The 24,895-nt window shown below is 32.6% G+C and overlaps 1 protein-coding gene across 2 annotated transcripts; it reads right to left on the minus strand.

The window, feature by feature from the left end:
- Positions 1-214: 214 nt before the first annotated feature.
- Positions 215-24,233, minus strand: LOC149725672 (cleavage and polyadenylation specificity factor subunit 1-like). Of its 2 annotated transcripts, none has more exons than XM_089891252.1 (35): positions 24,019-24,233; positions 22,904-22,931; positions 22,232-22,365; positions 21,683-21,763; positions 20,766-20,938; positions 20,336-20,476; positions 19,760-19,899; positions 18,828-18,938; positions 18,138-18,231; positions 17,761-17,848; positions 17,100-17,207; positions 16,523-16,577; positions 15,927-16,009; positions 15,197-15,271; positions 14,220-14,387; positions 13,297-13,365; positions 12,485-12,662; positions 11,533-11,678; positions 11,019-11,188; positions 10,327-10,507; positions 9,857-9,956; positions 9,211-9,317; positions 8,592-8,690; positions 8,113-8,226; positions 7,372-7,524; positions 6,449-6,565; positions 5,749-5,927; positions 5,278-5,419; positions 4,649-4,801; positions 3,988-4,134; positions 3,111-3,258; positions 2,613-2,768; positions 1,797-1,926; positions 1,113-1,251; positions 215-333 (listed from the first exon to the last, which is right to left on the minus strand). In XM_089891252.1, the coding sequence occupies exons 1-35, from the start codon at positions 24,160-24,162 to the stop codon at positions 286-288; spliced, it is 4,299 nt and encodes a 1,432-aa protein (XP_089747378.1). In that variant the 5' UTR covers positions 24,163-24,233; the 3' UTR covers positions 215-285. The 2 variants fall into 2 exon arrangements, with proteins under 2 accessions (XP_089747378.1, XP_089747379.1); XM_089891253.1 differs by having other exon boundaries at positions 11,533-11,674; positions 12,481-12,662.
- Between the last annotated feature and the right edge of the window lie 662 nt (positions 24,234-24,895).

The raw sequence follows: 24,895 nt of genomic DNA on the forward strand, positions 1-24,895 counted from the left end.
CACGATGTGTATAAAACAGAACACCCGTGTGATAACGACTGTGGTTTTCCGGCCACACGAGGATAAAGTAAGTTACATTCATATATTTCGATATTAAATCGTTTAAAAAAGTTAAAATATTGGTCTAAAAAAAGCAATATTTTCAGTAGTCACTTTTGGTATATTTTTTCAGCGGCCAGTTTTGATAAAAACACAACTGACTAAATAGAAAAAGTTAGAAAACTGTTCGAATTTTATTTGAATAGAATTTTGTAAACTTTTAACTTGGCAGTTATTTTTGCGACTTCACATTACAGAAATCGCTCGGTTTATGTCCATAATATCATTCAGGATCTGCAAAAAAAATAAAATTACCAAGAAGAATCAGTTTTATTTAAACTTTGTAAAAAAATAATAATTTGGTAAAAAATTAAAAATATAAAAAATGTTAAAATTAAAAAAAAAAATAACTTTGTTAAACTTAAAAATAAAACTGTAAAAATGGTTTGACTTGTTAAACTAAACTTTGATAAGCAGATGTAACTTACTTTATCCTCACGTAGCCGGAAAACGACAGTCGTTATCACACGGGTTTAACACCTCGTGCCAGCTTACGAGTTACCATGTATGTTACTTTGTGGGTGATTATTTTTTTTGGTTAGTGACCACTGGGTTGGAGCAATTGCCGTGAAGTGTCTTGCCCAAGAACACATACGCCCATAATGGTAGCAACGTCGAGCCTTCAACCCATCACCTCTGGGTTACAGGCAGGCGCGCTAACCACTATACCATGGCGCCAGATGTTTTAGTATTACTAGTCTGATGCTATAGGCGCATGTGTTTTGCAGAAGACATCTAATTTAAAAATGCTATACACTTAAAAAACAATCACCCACAAAGAATATACATGGTAACTCATAAGCTGGCACGAGGTGTATGAAACAGAACACCTGTGTTTAACGACTGTCGTTTTCCAACCACGCGAGGATAAATAACTTAAATACATGGTAACTTGTAAGCTGGCACGAGGTGTATGAAACAGAACACCCGTGTTATAACGACTGTCGTTTTCCTGCCACGCAAGAATAAAGCAAGTTACATTCATATAAAAAACAAATTCATAAAAATTGTACCTGTTCTGGAGAAGTCCCAATTTTCTTTGCTAGTTCAATTCTTTCTAAGTAACTAAGTGCATTAAATTTCCAAAGTAGGTCTCCATCAAGCATATTTTTCATTGCGTTTTGAAGGCTTAAGTGTTGGGACCGGACATGGCTGCAAAATTGGGTGGGACAACTTAGCAACGAATATACTTTGGGTATAAAATGTTAGGATTCTAACATGGATTGGTTTTTATATGCTAAACAGACATGGTGTATTTATACACCTCATTCTCACTGTTGAGTTATAACATGGGTGTCTTCTTATACACCAGACACACATTGTGTATTCATACACCTCATGCTTACTGTTAAGTTATAACATGGGTGTCTTTTTATACACCAGACACACATAGTGAGCCTTGACCCTGGAAGCCTCCAGTTACGAGACACACACTAAATTGTAGCCACCACAGTGAGCCTTGAACCTGGGAGCCTCCAGTTACGAGGCCTCCAGTTACGAGACACACACTGAATCGTAGCCACCACAGTGAGCCTTGAACCTGGGAGCCTCCAGTTACGAGGCACACACTGAATCATAGCCACTACAGTGTACTTCAAACAAATTAAAAATTTTTTCATTCTAAAAACAAAAATGTAAAATAAAAAAAATGTGAAAATTTTCTCCTGCAAAAAAAACACAGAAAATTTTCTACTTACCGAAAAGCTCTTGGATTTAACCCAGCAATATGTTGTAACCCCGTTACCATTATATTCTGCAACATAAGCAAACGACGGTAGACCTTTTCAGCGACAGGTAGAACATGGCATATAGAACCATCCAATGTGCCTAAAAAATCACATGTTTTTTAATTTCTTGAAAAAATGGTTATTTAAAAATAGAAGAAAAATGAGAATTAATGGGAAAAAAAGGAATTTAGTTTTATAAGAACTGTTATTTCCCTGCCATTTTAGGGTAAAAAATAAAATTTGTTTATTGAAATGGGTGTGGGGTGTATGAAACAGAATATCTGTGTTATAATGACTGTCATTGCCCTGTCATGCAAGGATATTGAATGAAACTTGCTTTATTCTCGCAGAGCTGGAAAACGACAGTCGTTATAACATGGGTGTTCTGTTTTATACACCTCGTACCAGCTTACGAGTTACCATGTATGTTACTTTGTAGGTGATTTATTTTCTGTGTGGCTGATAATTTGGACAACTTTAGTGACCACTGGGTTGGAGCAATTGGTGTTAAGTGTCTTGTCCAAGGACACATACGCCCACAATGGTAGCAGCTACGAGCCTTGAACCAATTACCTCTGGGTTACAGGCAGCCGCGCTAAGTACTTTACAAAAGACTCCAAGTTACATTTCTTACACGTGGCTGATAATTTGGACAACCCATTAGTGGCCACTGGGTTTGAGAAATTGCCGTTAAGTGTCTTGCCCAAGGACACATACGCCCAAAATGGTAGCAGCGACGAGCCTTGAACCCATTACCTCTGGGCCAAGTTACATTCATTCTCTTACCCATCATTGTAATATGTACGCCCGCATATGGCTGGTTTGGTAAACCCGTTGATCGGTCCACTCCGCAAGCTGCTACCCTCCACATGCAGTTTGCTCTAGACCCTATATGCATGTCTGCCCGCTTCGTGAGCCTACTACCCCCATGGCTTTCGTGGTCTAAAAAAAAAAAATTAAAAAAAAAATTAAAATTTTGAATTTTTTTTAATGTGTAAAGTACTGTAAGGTAAAAAAAAAATAAAATTTTGATTTTTTTTTTAAAGAGGTATATATATACATAGTACTGTGGGGTAAGATGGATACCATTATCATAATATTGCATATTCTTTAATTACCAATGCTGTTTTACAGATGTAAAGATATGATAAAAAAATGTTGTTTTTTTAATTTTTTTTAATTTTGAACCATACTTGAAAAAAAAAAAAAAAAAGTAAATAAAAAAAAAATTAAAAAAAAAAGTTTTTTTTTACATTTTTTTAAGTTTAATTTTTTTTACTGTACCCTCTGGGTCATATGCAAATAAAACCAGATTTTTTTCATGATCAGAAACGAGGAAATTAATGCCAGTTCCATCAACTACAAGATCTGCAGTATAAACTTCAAGGGGTCTTACGTCACGACTTGTAACGGATAACGTCTTAAAGTCAGTCTGAAAAAATATAAGTTTTATAAAAAAAAAATCACTTGTAACTGATAACTTGTTAAAGTCAGTCTAAAAAATTATAAGTTTTTTTAAAATATTTAAATTATTAAAGGTATTTTTTTGTATGAATGATATAGTAGGGTGGGGGAAGATGGGACACCTTTTCATTCTATTTTCTCGTCCCATTTGGTAGTTAACAAAGAACATTCAAAGAATTATAAAACCGTATTCTCATGACTTCTGTAGACCGTTGTTCATTGTTTAAACCAAGATCGGGATGTTTGGATATTATGTGCTAAAGGTGTCCCATCTTCCCCCACTATACTTTTAATAAGACGTTAGACGAATAAAAATTAATGTGTTGCATAAAAAGTAAACTTGTTAAAATTATGTTTTTTCGTTTTGTTTTTTTTTTTTTTAAAAACTATAAGAAGACACCCATGTTATAACTTGACAGTGAGCATGAGGTGTATGAATACAACATGTGTGTCTGGTGTATAAGAAGACACCCATGTTATAACTCAACAGTGAGCATGAAGTGTATGAATACACCATGTGTGTCTGGTTTATAAGAAGACACCCATGTTATAACTCAACAGTAAGCATGAGGTGTATGAATACATCATGTGTGTCTGGTGTATAAGAAGACATCCATGTTATTACTCGACAGTGAGCATGAGGTGTTATAAGTTGACAGTGAGCATGAGGTATATTAACTATACTATAACTATTTACTTGGTAACGAAGTAGCGTTATGCTACGTTGTATATCTCCCACAAGAGCAAAGCTACGAAAACTGAGAGCATGGTGTATATACACGTTTGTATCCACGAAAGCCAGGCCTCGCAAAGATTGGTTTTCGTCAAATCTCCAAATAAATATCTAAAAAATTTAAATAAAGTGTTAGAAAGCGATTTTTTATGTAAGTTAAGTTGTATTTGACTGACACTTTAGTATTTTTGACAGTATTTTTTGATATAGTAGGGTGGGGGAAGATAGGACACCTGTTCATTCTATTTTCTTGTCCCATTTGGTAGTAAACAAAGAACATTCAAAGAATTACAAAACCTTATCCTCACAACCCCCATAGACCGTTGTTAATTGTTTAAAACTCGATCAGGATATTTGGATATTATGTGCTAAAGGTGTCCCATGTTCCCCCATCCTACTATAGGTACATTTACAACAAAACAATAACCTTGAATTGGTTACACCATTTTTCACAGATGTTTATATAAGTTAAGTTGTATTCAAAGTATTTTTAAGTGTCACGTTTAAAAAAACAATTTTTTTAAACAAAAACTCTAAAAAAATTTTATTTTAATAAATTCTTTTTGGAACAAAATTATAAAAAAAAATAAAAAAAAATAAATTTATAAAAAAAAACTGTTTTTACCTTTTGCCCAATAGCAGTTAATAAATTTCCCTCTAAGCCACAAACAGCGGTAACTGGTCCTTTTTGTTCTTCAGAATATATCTGTTTAAGCTTGTTTTTCGTAAGTGGTTGTCCTGGCTCTGGGACCACTTCTATAACCTCTAAGATTATTATCTGGAAAAAAGTGAAATAAAAAAAATATATATATACATATATGAAAGAAAAAAAAAACGTGGAAAAAAAATAAAAAAAGTTAAAAAAAAGAGCTATATATAGGTAAGCTTAAAATAGTTGAATTTTAAAATGTGTGGCCTTAATTAGTCAGCTCTAAAGCTTAAAGTTGCAACCTTATAAAATTGGCTTTAAAATGCGGCCATAAATAGTGGGCTTTTAAAATGCGAACTTAAATGATGGGCATTTTAATTTGCAACCATATACACTTGTGCAACAGTATTTTTTTAATTTGCAGTCTTAAAAAATGGAGTTCTTTTTTGTGGCCTTAAATAATTGGCTCCAAATAGTAACCTTTTTTATTTTCAGTCTTAAACAATGGCCTTTTAAAATTAAGAGCATTAAATTTTCGGCCTTAAATAGTGGGCTTTTTAAATTGCGGCCTAAAATAGTCGGCTTTTAATGTTATTATTACTTACTTTACCACGAGAACTCATTTCTTCACCAAACACATTTACTGTACCAAGAACCAGGAAATTTTGTCGCGCTGAAGAATCTTGACCACAACTAAGCCAGACATTCTTCATGCAAGTAATGTGTTCGAATTCACCCATATCTAATCTACAATAAAATATTTATAAAAAAAATATTAAAAAAAATTTTTTTATTTGAATTTTTTTATTTAACTTTTTTTTTTAAGAATTAAAAAGTTTTAATTTGTTCAAGGCTCACTGTGGTGGCTACAAATCAGTGTGTGCCTCGTAACTGGAGGCTTCCAGGTTCAAGGCTCACTGTGGTGGCTACGATTCAGTGTGTGCCTCGTAACTGGAGGCTCCCAGGTTCAAGGCTCACTGTGGTGGCTACGATTCAGTGTGTGCCTCGTAACTGGAGGCTCCCAGGTTCAAGGCTCACTGTGGTGCCTACGATTTATCCAGAAAAAAGCCACAAACCTTGCGTTTGGTACTAAGTCCCAGCTAGCAGGTGAAATCAATTGCACAGAAAATTTATCAATATGAGGATAAATGAAACGGTCGCCTTTTTCTAGATCCTCAAATTCGCGCTCATTTTCGAAAGTAAGATACGGCAGTCTTGTACAAGGTTCTGATACACTTGTAACCAAAGCGTAGACCTAAAAAATTAAGGAAAAACGATGAGTTTACGGTTTTTTAAAAAAACGATTTTAGAAATTTTTACAAATTTCTTTATAATTTTTTTTTTTAAATAAACGCTCAAATACAATTGTTACTAATGTATATCCCTAAAAATTGTTAAAAAAAATATTTTTCTAAATGATTAATAACTTAAACTTTATAAAATATGTATTATTTTGCAATTTTCTAAATATTTTTTTTAGGCTTTTGATTTTTTTTTAATAAAAAATTCAGATACGCTTGCTATTAAAATACATATACCTAAAAATTGTATAAAAATTTGTGTTTTAGCATGTTTTGAAAATGAAAAATAAATTTGGGGAAAATATTAGGATTAAACTGTTCATGGTTTAATTTTCAACATAAAAAAAATTAAAAAAAAATTTTTTTTTTACATTATTTTTAAAAAGTTTATAAATAAAACTAAATATTAAAAAAAATTTTTTTTTTTTTTTTAAATATTGTAAATTAAACTTAAATTTACATAATAAACCTGTACCTTGTGCTCAATAGAGTAAGCTAGAAAATGCACCGAACAACGGAGCGTTATTTTTCTCATCGGCCAGGCTGTATCATATTTCATGTGTGGGGGTAACATACATATACGTAGTTCGCCCTATGATGTCATAATATGGTTTATGATGTCATATTATAATCTATGGTTTCATTATAGTATTATTTATAATGTAATATAGTAGGGTGGGGAAGATGGGACACCTTTAGCACATAATATCCAAATATCCTGATTGTGTTTTAAACAATTAACAACGGTCTATGAGAGTCGTGAGGATACGGTTTTATAATTCTTTGAATGTTCTTTGTTTACTACCAAATGGGACGAGAAAATAGAATGAAAAGGTATCCCATCTTCCCCCACCCTACTATATGATTGTATGATTAAAAAAATATTTTATTTTTAACTATTTAAAGAAGACACCCGCATTATAACTCAACAGTGAGCATGAGGTGTATGAATACACCATGTGTGTCTGGTGTATAAGACACCCATGTTATAACTCGACAGTGAGCATGAGGTGTATGAACACACCATGTGTGTCTGGTGTATAAGAAGACACCCATGTTATAACTCGACAGTGAGCATAAGGTGTATGAATACACCATGTGTGTCTGGTGTATAAGAAGACACCCATGTTATAACTCGACAGTGAGCATGAGGTGTATGAATACACCATGTGTGTCTGGTGTATAAGAAGACACCCATGTTATAACTCGACAGTGAGCATAAGGTGTATGAATACACCATGTGTGTCTGGTGTATAAGAAGACACCCATGTTATAACTCGACAGTGAGCATGAGGTGTATGAATGCTCTATGTGTGTCTGGTATATAAGAAGACACCCATGTTATAACTCAACAATAAGCATAATATATTGTTATCGACATTACATGAAATCACTAACCTGACTATTAAAATAAAGAAAACCATTTGGGCAGTTGACGTTATGAAACGGAACGAAACAAGAAACAGAACCGTCTACGCTCATTGGGTGGCAGCAGAGAGCCCCACGTATTGTCACAAATATCCAATATGGGTATGGGCCACATAAAAACACCTTAGAAGTAAAAAAGCTTTATAAAAAATTTGAAAAAAAGGTTTGTTAAAATCGTAGAATTTTTTTTAATTAGTTGTATTTGTAAAAACGTTTATTTTGTTAAACTTGAAAAAAATTGTAAAATTTAATTTTTGTTTAATTTGAAAAAAGATTGATAAAAAATGTTTGAAAGAATTTTTTTGGCGGTTGTTTGTTCTGTGATCTTAAAGGGTGGATTTCATTTTTTTTTAAAAAAGAAATTTTAGGCTGGCCTATATGTTTCGCCTAAAATTCATGCTTTAAACAAATCTTTTAACGTTAAAAACACAAAAAAAACATTTAAATTCTTTTTAATTAGCTTAAAAACGCAAAAATAGGGACAATTATAGAAAAGAAATTAAAACGTTTTTTCAAAAACTATATGTATCATAGATATAAATCTGAAAAACTATTTTAAAAGCTTGAAAATTTGTAAAAATTAGTTTGAATTATATAACATAATCCAAATTGATGTTAAAAATTTATTTTAACAATGATTTTTTACATTAAAATATTGTTTTTTGTTTCGTTTAAAAAAATGTTTAAAAAAACTAAAATGTCAAATTTTACCCCAGAATATCCGCCTATGTTTGAAAATGTTCTTAAACAGTTCCTGTGTTCTAATTGGTCAGTTTTTGTCTCATGAGTCACGGGAGCACGTCGTATCATCATGCTGTGATTCACCTAAAAGTGTTTTTAAAATTTTCAAAACAAATTTTTTCACAAAAAAAAATTATTTTACAAATTAAATTTAAAAAATTTTTTTTTTTTAATGAAAGAAATTAGGAGGACTTAATTAGGTAAATATCACTGTTTTTAAATTTAGATTTAAAACTGTAGAAAAAGTTAAAAAATTGTAAAAAGGAAATTTTCGCATTAAAAGAATTTATATATATATTACATATAAATAGGCATATATATAATTGTTTATTAAATAAATAAAATACCAAAATATTCGTGTAGATAATATTAATATTCATAAATAAATATATATCCTTATCAGCAGTACCATTTAGTTATAACATTTGTAGATAAATAAAATAAAATACCTTTTTAAAACGGATTTGTAACGAATTATATTTTTTGAATTTTTCTGGAGCAGAAAATTTGAAAACTTCATAAATTAAAATTTCCTCTTCTATTCTTGCCTGTTAAAAAATTGGTAGAAAGTATGAAAAAAATAAGACCAACAACATTCGAATAAAAAATGGGTAAATAATAAAAAAAATAAACAACAAAAAATACAATAAAAAACAAAAAATGCAAAATTAAATATTAAAAACAGTAAAACAAAGTTAAACTAAAATATTACAGTAGGCTGGGGGAAGATGGGACACCTTTTGACTCTATTTTCTCATCCCATTTAATAGTAAACAAAAAACATTCAAAGATTTATAAAACTATATCCTCACGACTCTTATAGACCGTTGTTAATTGTTTAAAACACGATCAGGATATTTGGATATTATGTGCTAAAGGTGTCCCATCTTCCCCCACCCCACTACAAAATAAAAAATAAAAAATAAATTTAAAAAAAATAAAAAAAACCTATATATTGAAAAAAAATAACACAATTAACAAAAAAACAAACATAAAAATAATATAAACTTTGCAAGAAGTAAACTAAAATAAAAAAAAACATTAGAAAAAACAGAAAAAAAAACTTACAATTAAATGAGGGCTTGAGTTTTTGTATCCTAGACCGACAAGAAGAATTTCAAAAATTCTTGGTTTGTCCGAATATCTTGTTGATGTTGATTTGTCGTCTTTCGAAACTAAACATGTTGATTTTGTTGAATTTTTGATTTGTTCAATTTTTTTTAAATTTGTTCAATTTTAGAAAATGTTTATTTTTGAAAATGTTGAATTTTTGTAATTTAGTAAATTTAGGAAAATTTGTTGATTTTTTAAAAACATCCATTTTGTTGAAGATTTTAAATTTAATAATTTTTCTGAGTTTTAATTTTTTTTGTATGGCTGATAATTTGGACAACCCATTAGTGACCACTGGGTTGAAGCAATTGCGTTAAGTGTCTTGCCCAAGGACACATATGCCCAAATAATCACCCACAAAGTAACATACATGGTAACTTCTAAGCTGGCATGAGGTGTATGAAACAGAACACCAGTGTTTTAACAACTGTCAATTTTCGGCCACGCGAGAATAAATCAGTTATATTCATTCATCAATAACTTAAAAGCAGGCACGAGGTGTATGAAACAGAACACCCGTGTCATAACTACTGTCATTACCCCACCATGCAAGGATAAATAAGACACATTAATTCACACAAACATAATATCACCCTCTTACCTGAATAAGAATGTACAGGCCCACTATTTGTCAGTAATTTTTGACCAAATGAGAAATTTTTAATGGTGTAAACCAAATCCAGGCTGGGCATACTATATATCTGTATAAAGAGTTTATATTTTAGACTTAGTACTGATTACTAAACAACACATAAAAAAATCTGGCAACACAATTTTGTTAGAAAATCAGAAAACAATTTGGCAACATTAAATTTTAATAAAACTCTAAAAAATAATCTGGCAACATTAAACTTTCTACAAAATTAAAACCAATCTGGCAACACTATTGTAACTAAATTACAAGTCTTTTTCAAGGATTAAAAAAATCTGACAAATTAAAATAATTTTTTAAACTCTGTAATAGGCAACATTAAATTTTCTAAAAATCTTTAAAAAAAATTCCAATTCGAAAAACCAATCGCGCAACACTGAAAACTAAAAACCCAAAACTTTTAGTCTGGCAGCACTGACCTCTAAATTCCGATTTTCTCGCGCAATTATCGCCCAGAACGTAAATTCTTCGTTCCCCTCTTTGTCTCCATCTAGAGGCTCGTTTTGGGTGGGGGATTTTGGGACATTTGGGGCAAATTGGGGCGCGAAAATCACGTCGGGGTCTGATTCCCCGTATAACAGTTCGTCTTCTTCGTCTACCCTAAAAATTAGGGGTAAGGGGGTAATTTAGGGGTAAGGTGGACTTTCATTTTTTAACAGTTTCAAAAAACAATGTTTTATTTTTAATAAAAAACAATTTTTTTTGGAGTGCTGTATTACATTTAATGCTTACTGTCAAGTTATAACATGGGTGTCTTCTTATACACCAGACACATATGATGTATTCATACACCTCATGCTCACTGTTGAGTTATAACATGGGTGTCTTCTTATACACCAGACACACATAGTGTATTCATACACCTCATGCTCACTGTCGAGTTATAACATGGGTGTCTTCTTATACAACAGACACACATGGTGTATTTATACACCTCATGCTCACTGTCGAGTTATAACATGGGTGTCTTCTTATACACCAGACACACATGGTGTATTCATACACCTCATGCCCACTGTTGAGTTATAACATGGGTGTCTTCTTATACACCAGACACACATGGTGTATTCATACACCTCATGCTCACTGTCAAAAAAAACATCATATATACGTAAAAGTTTTTGAAGAAAGCGGTGTCCTTGGCAGTGAAGAGGGTATTTCTGAATCAGAAACTCCTTTATTGGAACTGTCTTCAGGTAAAAATACATCGGAAGGGCCACTAGCTGTTTTAAACAGACCACTTGTATCTTTGTACAGACATACATGTTCTATTTGCGGGACCTAGAAAAAAATAATGCCGTTTTCAATTATTTTGTATTATGTAATATAGATATTATGTATTAGTTTTTTATATATAGTAGGGCGGGGGAAGATGGGACACCTTTTTATTCTATTTCTTGTCCCATTTGGTAGTAAACAAAGAACATTCAATGAATTATAAAACCTTATCCTCACGACTCCCATAGACCGTTGTTAATTGTTTAAAACACGATCAGGATATTTAGATATTATGTGCTAAAGGTGTTCTATCTTCCCCCACCCTACTACATGATATTAATCACTTTATTTGTCTCTTCAATTACGGTAGCGAAGATTTAGCTATACAAAAAAAACAAAGAAAATACCTGGTTTATAGATGGGTTACAACATTCTAATTTAACCCCGTTTTCGGAATCGAGATCGTTCGTTAACGTTAACATAATAAGGTCCCCATCGCTTGTTAGTAGGAGGGCATAGGGGTCACATATTGAGCACTGGGTAATGGGGCTCCCTGGGGTAAATTAGGAGTAAAATAAACCTCATGCTTACTGTCGAGTTACATATGGATTTAATAAAAAAAAAATCAAAAAAATCAAAAAAAATCAAATTTACTCTGTAATAAAATATATGCTCAAAAATAAAAGAGTAAAAAGTTAACAATTTATTTTTTAAATATTGTTAAAAAGAAGGCATACTAAAAAAAATTCAGTTTTGTACACGGTATATGATTGCATCTCATGCTCACTGTCGAGTTACTTATAAGAATTTTTGGTATTTTAAAAAATTGTACAAGATTTTGGTGATTAAAAATTATACCACAGTGAGCCTTGAACCTGGGAGCCTCCAGTTACGAGGCACACACTGTATCGTAGCCAACACAGTGAGCCTTGAACCTGGGAGCCTCCAGTTACGAGGCACACACTGAATCGTAGCCACCACAGTGAGCCTTGAACCTGGAAGCCTCCAGTTACGAGACACACACTGAATCGTAGCCACCACAGTGAGCCTTGAACCTGGGAGCCTCCAGTTACGAGGCACACACTGAATCATAGCCACCACAGTGAGCCTTGAACCTGGGAGCCTCCAGTATTGAACCTGGGAACCTCCAGTTATGGGGCACACACTGAATCATAGCCACCACAGTGAGCCTTGAACCTGGAAGCCTCCAGTTACGAGGCACACCCTGAATTGTAGCCACCACAGTGAGGCTTGAACCTGGGAGCCTCCAGTTACGAGGCACACACTGAATCGTAGCCACCACAGTGAGCCTTAAACCTGGGAGCCTCCAGTTACATGACACACTTAAACAAAACCTACCTAACTCCAGGGGTATATGTTGAAGTAGTTTAACGCCCGCCAATAACCACACTCCTGAAGCACAAACTTGTAAAATAAGCTCTTTATCACCACCAATGTTACCGACAAAAACCGATTGTTCTCTTGTGTTAAAACCACTGTTTTCAACTTCCATTATCTCTTTACCAGTTTCCAAAATCTAACAAAATTATAGAGTTTTTTTTGGTAAAAAAAATTGCATTTTCTAAAAAAAAAATTTTTTCGCCATTTTTTCCAACAAATTGTATATATATTATAAAAAATTAGGATTTTTTTAATTACATAAATTCTAATGTATATCTTTTTTAAATTTATACATTAAAAGGTTTCCTTTTTTATAAATTAATAAGCAAAACTGTTTTATTTGTTGTTTAAATTGTCAGCCATACCCAAAAAAACACCTACAAGCAGTGGCGCAGCTGGAAAAAAAAATAAGGGGTGGAGTTTTAATCAAAAAAATTTCAAAAAATTTTTTTTTAATTTTTTTTTTATTTTTTTTTTGGTTTAAAAAGGGGGGGTCGCGACACCCTAATTCCCCCCTGGCTGCGCCGCTGTATACAAGTAACATACATGGAAACTCGTAAGCGCGCATGAGGGGTATGAAACAGAACACCCATGTTGTAATGACTGTTGTTGCCCCATATTCATTCAACCATGCAATTTATTATTCAACATATTAAATATTTTGGTTTTTAATTTTATATATTTATTTTATCATTCTATCATTTTCATTTTGCTTAAAATTATTCAAAAAAAACAATATTAGTTTAAATAAACTTAAACAAAAAACTTACAAGCGTAGATTCTTCTCTGCTAAGGATTAAATAACTATGTTGTTGTTGTTGTGTTTTTGTGGGTAATTCCTGAAAATAATATTATTTTAAAATAAGTAATTTTTTCAAATAAAACATTTTTACAGTTTTCTTTTTTATTAAGTATTAAAATTGATTTTTTTAGCAGTAAAATTTAAAAATTTTTAAAAAATATTTGTATTTGTTTTCGTTAAAATGTTATTTTATTTTATAATGTTTTTAGAGCAATATTTATTTAAAAAAAATTATAAATATTGCTCTAAGGTGTATTCATACACCTCATGCTCACTGTCGAGTTATAACATGGGTGTCTTCTTATACACCAGACACACATGGTGTATTCATACACCTCATGCTCACTGTTGAGTTATAACATTGGTGTCTTCTTATGCACCAGACACACATGGTGTATTCATACACCTTATGCTCATTTAAAAAAAATTATATACAATTATCGTCCTTTTGCTAAGAAATTTGGCAGTCGATAATTTAGTTAAATAATATTTATTTATATAACAAATTTCAAGCAATAAAATATTCCTAAAATAAATAATATGTTTAATAAAATTTTTTTAACAATAAATTATTTCTCACAAAAATATTACGTTTTTTTTCGGTATGAAATTAAGTAGTCAAAAATTTTGTTTAATTTTACTTTATACCACTTTTTAAGCATAAAAGTATTTTTTAAAATAAATAATTTATAACATTTTCTTAATTAAAAAAAATATATTCATTCAGAAAATAAATAAAAATTTAAAAAGATTCATCAAGCAATCAAAATTTTTATCAAATAAAAAAAAAATTACCGTTTTTTCGAACACATTTTGGACAGTCCAAAAGTTTTTTACTCTATATCATTTTTTTAAACATCAAAATATTTTAAAAAATAAATAAAAATTTACTGTTTTTTCGTTGACAGATTTGACAGTCCACATGTCAATACATCCAGGCAGTTCAAAAGTTGTGACAACTTGTGGTTTTACTGATCGTTGTAAAACACTTATTGCCCCATTTTTTCCATGGCCCGATAAAATTGCAAGTTCAAGGTCAGATTCGCGCTGAGAAACAAACTGAAGAAAAAGATATTTAAAAACTTTGTGCTCGGTGTTGAATTATAATATGTTTTTTTTTGTGCCAGACTTATATGGTGTATTCATACACCTCATGCTCGCTGTTAAGTTATAACATGGGTGTCTTCTTATACACCAGACACACATGGTGTATTCATACACCTCATGCTCGCTGTTAAGTTATAACATGGGTGTCTTCTTATACACCGGACACACATGGTGTATTCATATACCTCATGTTCACTGTTGAGTTATAACATGGGTGTCTTCTTATACACCAGACACACATGGTGTATTCATACACCTCATGTTCACTGTCGAGTTATAACATGGGTGTCTTCTTATACACCAGACACACATGGTGTATTCATAAACCTCATGCTCACTGTTGAGTTATAACATGGTGTCTTCTTATACACCAGACACACATGGTGTATTCATACACCTTATGCTCACTGTTGAATTACAACACATTGGTGACTAATGAGTTGTCCAAAATATCAGCCACACACAAAAAAACAATAATCACCCACAAAGTAACATACATGGTAACTCGTAAGCTGGCACGAGGTGTATGAAACAGAACCCCATGTTATAACGACTGTCATTTTCCGGCCACATGAAGATAAAGTAAGTTACATTCAGTGCAGCCAGAAAAAAATAAGGGAGAGGTTTAATTAAAAGAGAATTCAAAAAAAAATTTGTTTAAATTTTTTTTTTAATTTTTTCTTTGTTTTGGGGGGGGGGTGCGACCCCCTAACCCCCCCCCTGGCTGCGCCACTGGTTACAATCATTCAATTAAGACTTACTTCTTCAGAGAGAAATGCAGGTTCTCCTAACTCAGCTGCCCCGCACGGACCAATATTAACAAGGCTGTCACATACCTAAAACAAATGTGATTTTTTTGTAAAAAATTATATATAGGTACATTGTACAGACATATATGTTCTATTTGTAGGACCTAGAAAAAAATAATGTCGTATTTAATTATTTTATATTATGTAATATGTTATGTACTAGCTTTTTTATGTATAGTAGGGTGGGGGGAGATGGGACACCTTTAACACATTATATCCAAATATTCTGATCGTGTTTTAATTAACAACGGTCTATGGAAGTCGTGAGAATACGGTTTTATAATTCTTTGAATTTTCTTTGTTTACTACCAAATTGGAAGAGAAAATAGAATAAAAATGTGTCCCATCTTACCCCAGCACACTATAGTACTGTGGGGTAAGATTGGAATAAGAAAATTTAGGAATTTGTAAATATATAAACCTCATGCCCACTGTCAAATTATAACATGGGTGTCTTCTTATACACCAGACACACATGGTGCATTCATACACCTCATGCTCACTGTCAAGTTATAACATGGGTATCTTCTTATACACCAGACACGCATGGCGTATTCATACACCTCATGCTCACTAATAAGTTATAACATGAATGTCTTCTTATACATCAGACACACATGATGTATTCATACACCTTATGCTCATTGTCAAGACAGCTAATTTAAGAACATTGTCAAATTACCTCAAATTTATAGGACGACAGTGGTTCTGACGTAACTGTATCTTTACCGTACATCTGGAGATCGATATCGTTTGTGTCTGATGCTGTGGGAAAAATAACAGTTAGATTGCGAAAAAATAAATGAATGTAACTTGCTTTATCCTCACATGGCGGAAAAAGACAGTTGTTATAACATGGGTGTTCTGCTATTCTCGCGTGTGAGAAAAAGACAGTGGGTACACATGGCGGAAAAAGACAGTTGTTATAACATGGGTGTTCTTATAACATGGGTGACAGTGGGTACACATGGCGGAAAAAGACAGTTGTTATAACATGGGTGTTCTGCTATTCTCGCGTGTGGGAAAAAGACAGTGGTTATAACATGGGTGTTCTGTTTCATACACCTCGTGCCTGCTTACGAGTTACCACATATGTAGATTTAAATGAATGAATAAATAAATGTAACTTACTTATCCTCACATGGCGGAAAAAGACAGTCGTTATAACACGGGTGTTTTGTTTCATACACCTCGTGCCAGCTTACGAGTTACCAAGTATGTTACTTCAAGGGTGATTTTTTTTAATACTTTTTAAATTAATATTAAAACAGTTTATACCTGCCCAGTCTGCAGCAGTATTTAGACGTTTTCTTTTTGCTGCTGGTTCCTCTATCTGAAAAAATTTAAGGCTTAATATTCCACCTCATGCTTACTGTCAAGTTAGGATATTTTTTTGGCAAAAAATCACTACAGTGAGCCTTGAACCTGGGAGCCTCCAGTTACAAGGCACACACTGAATCGTAGCCACCACAGTGAGCCTTGAACCTGGGAGCCTCCAGTTACAAGGCACACACTGAATCGTAGCCACCACAGTGAGCCTTGAACCTGGGAGCCTCCAGTTACAAGGCACACACTGAATCGTAGCCACCACAGTGAGCCTTGAACCTGGGAGCCTCCAGTTACAAGGCACACACTGAATCGTAGCCACCACAGTGAGCCTTGAACCTGGGAGCCTCTAGTTACGAGGTACACGCTGAATCGTAGCCACCACAGTGAGCCTTGAACCTAGGAGCCTTCAGTTACAAGGCACACACTGAATCGTAGCCACCACAGTGAGCCTTGAACCTGAGAGCCTCCAGTTACGAGGTACACACTTAATCGTAGCCATGAAAATAACCATTATATTTTATAAAACCTGTGTGGTAGCAGTTACGGAATCTGGTCTTGCTTCTGTATATTTTAAAAGCAGAGAATTTCCAAGTCTTGAACCCAAAAACAGAAAACCGTCGTCCAGTACAGTAAGCTGAAAATAAAGTTTCATACACCTCATGCTCACTGTCGAGTTATAATATGAGTGACTTCTTATACAGCAGGCACACATGGTGTATTCATAAACCTCATGCTCACTGTTAAGTTATAACATGGGTGTCTTCTTATACACCAGATACACATGGTGTATTCATACACCTCATGCTCACTGTCAAGTTATAACATGGGTGTCTTCTTATACACCAGACAGACATGGTGTATTCATACACCTCATGCTCACTGTTGAGTTATAACATGAGTGTTTTCTTATACACCAGACACACATGGTGTATTCATACACTTCATGCTCACTGTCAAGTTAAAACATGGGTGTCTTCTTATACACCAGACACACATGGTGTATTCATACACTTCATGCTCACTGTCAAGTTAAAACATAAGTGTCTTCTTATACACCAGACACACATGGTGTATTCATACACCTCATGCTCACTGTCAAGTTATAACATGGGTGTCTTCTTATACACAAGACACACATGGTGTATTCATACACCTCATGCTCACTGGCGAGGTACAAAAACACTCACGCAAGAAGTAAGAACACTTGACGCTGATTTATCGAAATGAAAGTTTCTCACACTCCGCATACTGTCTACTAGCAGTGTGAGAACATATCTGAAAAAAAAATTTTTTTTAGCCAGGGGGGGTGGGGGTTAGGGGGTCACGCCCCCCCTTCTTTTAAACCCCCCCCCCAAAAAAACAAAAACAAAATATTTTTTAAAAATTGTTTGATTAAAACCCCCCTCCTTATTTTTTTTGGTGCGCCCCCGAATATATATATATATAAACTATTTAATGGTAATTTTACAGTTTTAATACATTAAACAGTTTTCGAGCAGTTTAAGCTTTGAATTTTATAATAATTTAATAAAAAAATTGGGTAACAAAAGTTACTAATATTTACAGTTCTCCGTTTTTAAGCGAGATCACCAAACTTTCAGGAGAAATAAACATCGCGTGACTACAATCTAACGTCATGCATACGTCTTCTTGTGGTTCTGTGGATAATAGAAATGTTATATAGTTTTTTAAATTTTTTATATTTTTTTTAATTTATAAAATATATAAATATGTTTTTTAAAAGCTAAAATAAGACAGTTATTTTGGGCAATGTCAAAAAATACGCTAAAATAAGTCATTTATTTCATGTAATGTCAAAAAAATCAACAAAATAAATAAATTTCATGCAATGTCAAAAAGTATGCTAAAAAAAATCAGTTATTAATTTTGATGTAATATCAAAACATTCACTAAAATAAGTCATTTATTTGATCATATACAGCCTTAAAAATATAAAAAAAAACAGTTATTTTAGGTATATAACAGTATTTTATTAGATAAAATAAATCAGTATGAAAAAAAAGCATTTTAATAAAATACTAGAAACTTAGAAAGATAAATTATATAATTATATAAAATAATATCATAAAAATCGCTAAAAAGTCAGTTATTTTATGTAATATCAAAAACTATAATAATATAAATAAGTTATTTCGCGTAACAGTATTAAAACCAGTATTTTAATGCAAAATTAGCTTGTTTATAAAATCAAAAAAATGAGTCATTTTATGTAATAACTGCACATTAAACTTACTTAGCGGAAACGAAGTTGAATTCTCTGTGGTTGAATTGAGTGATGTACCGTATGGGGGGACGCTCTGATTCAAATATAAAATAGAATTCACGGCGAAAATAAGAACACCACCTGAAAAAAGTAACAAACATGTTACAAGTTATGTATTTTATACAAATATAAAATAGAATTCATGGCAAAAATAAGAACACCAACTGAAAAAAGTAACAAACATGTTACAAGTTATGTATTTTATACAAATATAAAATAGAATTCACGGCAAAAATAAGAACACCACCTGAAAAAAGTAAGAAACATGTTACAAGTTATGTATTTTATACAAATATAAAATAGAATTCACGGCGAAAATAAGAACACCACCTGAAAAAAATAACAAACATGTTACAAGTTATGTATTTTATACAAATATAAAATAGAATTCACGGCAAAAATAAGAACACCACCTGAAAAAAGTAAGAAACATGTTACAAGTTATGTATTTTATACAAATATAAAATAGAATTCACGGCAAAAATAAGAACACCACCTGAAAAAAGTAACAAACATGTTACAAGTTATGTATTTTATACAAATATAAAATAGAATTCACGGCAAAAATAAGAACACCTCCTAAAAAAAGTAACAAACATGTTATACAGCCTATATTTTATACTACCATTGTGGGCGTATGTGTCCTTGGGCAAGACACTTAACGGCAATTGCTCCAACCCAGTGGTCACTAATGAGTTGTCCAAATTATCAGCCATACATAAAAAAAAATCCCCTAAAAAAATCACCCACAAAGTAACATACATGGTAACTCATAAGCTGGCACGAGGTGTATGAAACAAAAGACCCGTGTTATATCGACTGTTGTTTTCCAGCCACGCGAGGATAAAGTAAGTTACATTTAGATTAAAAATAATGTATTAATAAAAAATTTAAGGTCTTACCTATTGGTTTAGGTACAGGGTAAGCATATTTACAATCAAATGGTAACCCATTAAGTGACCAAACAACTGGATGAAGTTGTTCTGCCATATTTAACGAGATTGCGACGATGTTACATGTGTCTTGCCGCATTGCTACTCTTCTGTAAATTATAAAAAAAATTATTTAAAAAAAAATATTTTTTATGATTTAATAAAAAAATGTAAAAAAAAATTGTTAATTTTTTGTTAAAAATTTGTAATAAAAATATATTTTTAATGTACGGTATATAATAAACAACCCACAAGGGTTAGAGTTACCATGTATGTAGCTTTGGGGGTGATAATTAGTGTATTTTCTTTATGTATGGCTGATAATTTGGACAACCCATTAGTGACCAATGGGTTGGAGCAATTGCCGTTAAGTGTCTTGCCCAAGGAATTTGAAAAAAAAATTAAAAAAGTTATCACAAACAAAGTAACATACATGGTAACTCTGGCACGAGGTGTATGAAACAGAACACCCGTGTTATAACGACTGTCGTTTTCCGGCCACGCGAGGATAAAGTAAGTTACATTTAAAAACAGACAATTACACACCCTGCCCAGGTTCTCAGTGATTCAAAAAGAACCAACAAAGTGGGTTCATTATATCCGTGTAGAAACTGTATATCAATTATACGCTGCAGTCTAGCGTCCACGGCATGCAGGTCTATCGTGTAAGAAGTAGTCGATCTTTTGCTGTAAAAAAAAAATTTATACAAATTTTTGGGGGGGAATTTTTAAAAAAAATATTACGATTTTTTGGGGTTAATTTTTTTTTAATTGTTTTGTTTTTGTAAAAATTTCTAAGTAAAGTTTTTAAATTTTTTGGGGGTAATTTTAGAATCGTATTAAAATTATACCATTTTTAGTTGGAATTCGAAATATTTTAGTTTCAGTTCGAGACAAAATGAAACCAAAAAAAAACAACAAAAAGAAACCAAAAAAAGCGACAAAAAGAAACAAAAAAACGATAAAAAAAAATTACTTTTGCAAAGAAACATTATCTTGTGGCGCAGCACCATCATCAGTGGCAAGTGCCGCGGTATTTGCTCTGAGTGGCACGACTGCCACTGATTTAGTTGTCAGTTGTAACGCCACACATCTGGATTCAGGGTCCACGGCTATTTTGGGTAACGTGATTCTCTGGTATGATCCATCCTGGAATAAAAGGCAAACAATTTTAAAAGCCACAATTTTAGCCCAAAATCTGAAGCCACAATTTTAGCCTAAATGTAATTCCGTAATTTTAGTCCAAATTTTAAAGGTTCCATTTTAGGCTCAAAATATTAAGCCACAATGTTTGCCTAAAATATTAAGCCGCAATTTTATGCCCAAAAAATAAAGCGGGAATTTTAAGGGCAAAAAAAAAAAAAGTCTTAAAATAGATAAATACATAATATATATATATAAATATATATATTAATTTAAGTCAACAAATTAAAGAAAAACTTTTCTGGCTACAATTTATAGGCGAAAAAACAAGGCCAGCCATTTAAAGTGGCTTTTTCTAAACATGAATGAATGTAGTGTACTTTATCCTCGCGTGGCTGGAAGACAACAGTCGTTATAACACGAGTGTTCTGTTTCATACACCTCGTGCCAGCTTACGAGTTACCACATATGTTACTTTGTAGGTGATTATTTTTTCAGAATTTTTTTATATTGCTGTTAATTTGGACAACCCATTAGTGACCACTGGGTTGGAGAAATTGCCATTAATAGTCTTACCCAAGGATACATACGCCCACAATGGTAGCAGTGAAAACTGCCATTAATAGTCTTACCCAAGGATACATACGCCCACAATGGTAGCAGCATCGAGCCTTGAACCCATTACCTCTGGGTTAGAGGCAGGCTAACCAATTGTGCTAAAGCTCCAAAAAAACAAATGTAGGTACTTACTTTATATAAAGCATCTTCAAAGTAATGAAGTGACGTAGTTTTGATATCGTGAGTAGCTTGATCGAATTCTATAATAGATAGCTGAAAAAGAAAAAAGGAAAATTGTTAAAAAAATATTTTTTCTACTGTGATTTATATTTTTCCTTACATTGTGAGTTGAAAAAATGCTTGAATGTTACATTTTTTTAGCTTGATAAAATTCTATTATAGACAGTTAAAAAAAAAAATTGTTAAAAAAATTTTTTTTTTCCTAATGTGATTTTTGAGTAGCATAATATTGCTTAATTTCTGAGATTGAAAAAATGCTTGAAATTTTATATTTTTAGCTTGATCAAATACTATTAGAGAAAGCAAAAAAAAACAGACTTGTTTTTGATTAGCATATTAAAAAATTTTAGTGCTTAACTTTCCAAAAATGCTTTAAAATTTTACTTAAATTAAAAATTGGAAATTCAAAATTTAGGCTGTCATAAAGACTATATATATTTTGCTAATTTGGAATAAAACAATTTTAAACTTTATATACATTACATATACTAAAACACATACTTTTGCTTCAGCAAAACTGAGCAAAACAGAATCTAGTTTCGCGCCAGCTAAACGCACAGATCGCATTCGAACAACGTTTCCAAACAATTGCCATGAGCCTATTTGTTGCAATTTCTCTTTCACAACTGTATTTTCTGAAATGGTTTTAGAAGTAGTAAGTTTGGGCCTCCAGTTACGAGGTACACACTGAATCGTAGCCACCACAGTGAGCCTTGAACCTGGGAGCCTCCAGTTACGAGTCTACGACGTACACACTGAATCGTAGCCACCACAGTGAGCCTTGAACCTGGGAGCCTCCAGTTACGAGGTACACACTGAATCGTAGCCACCACAGTGAGCCTAAAACCTGGGAGCCTTCAGTTACGAGGCACACACTGAATCTAGCCACCACAGTGAACCTTGAACCTGGGAGCCTCCAGTTACAAGGCACACACTGAATCGTAGCCACCACAGTTAGCCTTGAACCTGGGAGCCTCCAGTTACGAGGCACACACTGAATCGTAGCCACCACAGTGAGCCTTGAACCTGGGAGCCTCCAGTTACAAGACACACACTCAATCTAAGCCATGAAAATACATGAGCAACTAACAAAAATCACGACCATTATTCCAATAAACTAACACCACAATAACTGAATAAATCGGGACAAATAAATAAAAAAATAGATATTACCTTCTCCATTCTCTGTCTTTGTAGTGACCTATTAAAAATAATGACAATTTAAAGCAAATATAGTCAAGTGGGGCCATAAAAAACAATGGGGTACTCAGGGTAAAAAAGGACAACCCCTTAGCCTACTAAAAAAAATAATTTTATCGCAAATGTAAAAATTGCAAACTTTTTAAGGTAAAAAGTTATGTGGCTTATTTCTTATTCTACCTTTCATATTTTATAAGTGGTATAGTAAAGTGGGGTAATAAAAAACAATGGGCTACTTGGGGTAAAAAAGGACAACCCCCCCCTAGCCCGCTAAAAATCATTTTATCACAAACAGCTTTTGTGGGTAAAAATGACATTTGTTTGGCTTAATTTTTATCCTAACTATCGTTCTAATTGGTATTTATTTAAAGGTAAAATACAAATTACTAAATCAAACAAAACGTTAGGAAAAACTAAAATTTTGTATGTAAACATAATTATTATGAATGCAGTTATTTGGTCAAAAAAATTTTAAATGATTTCTTTACCTCAAAGTTTTATTTATTTTTTACATTAAAAATTCAATAAATGTAACTTGCTCTATCGTCGCGGCAGAAAACGACAGACGTTAAACGGGTGTTCTGTTTTATACACTTCGTGCCAACTGATAAGTTACCAAGTATGTTACTTTTGGGTGATTTTTTTTATTTTTATTTAAATGGCTGATCATTTAAACAACCCATTAGTGACCACTGGGTTGGAGCAATTGCCATTTTGTGTCTTGCCCAAAGACACATACGCCCACAATGGTAGCAGCGATAAGCCTTGAACCCAATACCTCTGGGTTAGAGACAGGCGTGCTAACCAACTGTGCTACATCTTTAAAATAATTTCTTAACCCCAAACATTTTAATTATTTTTTTTACATATAGTAGGGTGGGGAAAGATGGGACACCTTTTCGATTTATTTTCTCCTCTAATTTTGTAGTAAACAAACTTTCAACGATTTTTTATCAAACTTAATCCTCATGGCTCCCATAGATCGTTGCTAATTGTTTAAAACACGATCAGGATATTTGGTTATTATGTGTGAAAGGTGTCCCATCTCTCCCCATCCTACTATACCAAATTATTAAAATTAATTTTACCTCATAATTTCTTTCCAGTCTGTATACAGTTAGTTGAGAAGCAGCTGTTACTAAAAGGTTTTTCTCTTTTTCCGAGGCGAAATTACAATATACACATTGTTCTACACCAGTGGGAGCATGTATTTGTCTATACCAAGCATACATCACAAAAAAATGACCAGCTTTTAAGCTATTTGAGTAAAGTCATTTAAAAACTGCAAAATATTGTTTTCATAGAACAATAATAAAATATATATATATATAAATATATAATGAATGAACGTAACTTTTTTTATCCTTGCGTGGCTGGAAAACGACAGTCATTATAACACGGGTGTTCTGTTTCATACACCTCGTGCTAGCTTACGAGTTACCATGTATGTTATTTGTGGGTAATAAAATAATAATAAAAATTAATAATAATAACTTCATATGTCTCTTCGAATACAGTAGCGAAGATTTACAAATATTTTAAACAAAGAGACAGGATATAGCGACAAAACAACAGTTGTTAAAACACACTTACAGTTAAAAATATATTTACATTTAATTGCAAGAAAATAAGCGTGGTCGCTACACCTAGCAGACAAACAAGCCGTTTATTTTAATTAAATTTCTAATAGAGTTAAATTTCTAATAGAAACAAAAATGTGCGTAAAGACACGATAATAATAAAATAAAAATATCAATGATACATATACAGGCACTAGTGCAGAATCCTTTGGTATATTAGTTTGGCTGTTGGAAAGTGTTAGGGGTTGGTAGTTACTAGTTAGGGGTTATTATTTACCAGTCTGCAGAGTATGGCAGTTCCTGACGAGATCACGCGCGTGCAAGATGGTTATTTTTCGCGTGCGCGTGTGATATCATTAAAAATCGGCGTGCAAACCACGTACAT

Source organism: Ciona robusta, chromosome 13 (assembly GCF_009617815.1).
Source record: "Ciona robusta chromosome 13, ASM961781v2".
NCBI classification, from domain to species: Eukaryota; Metazoa; Chordata; class Ascidiacea; order Phlebobranchia; family Cionidae; genus Ciona; species Ciona robusta.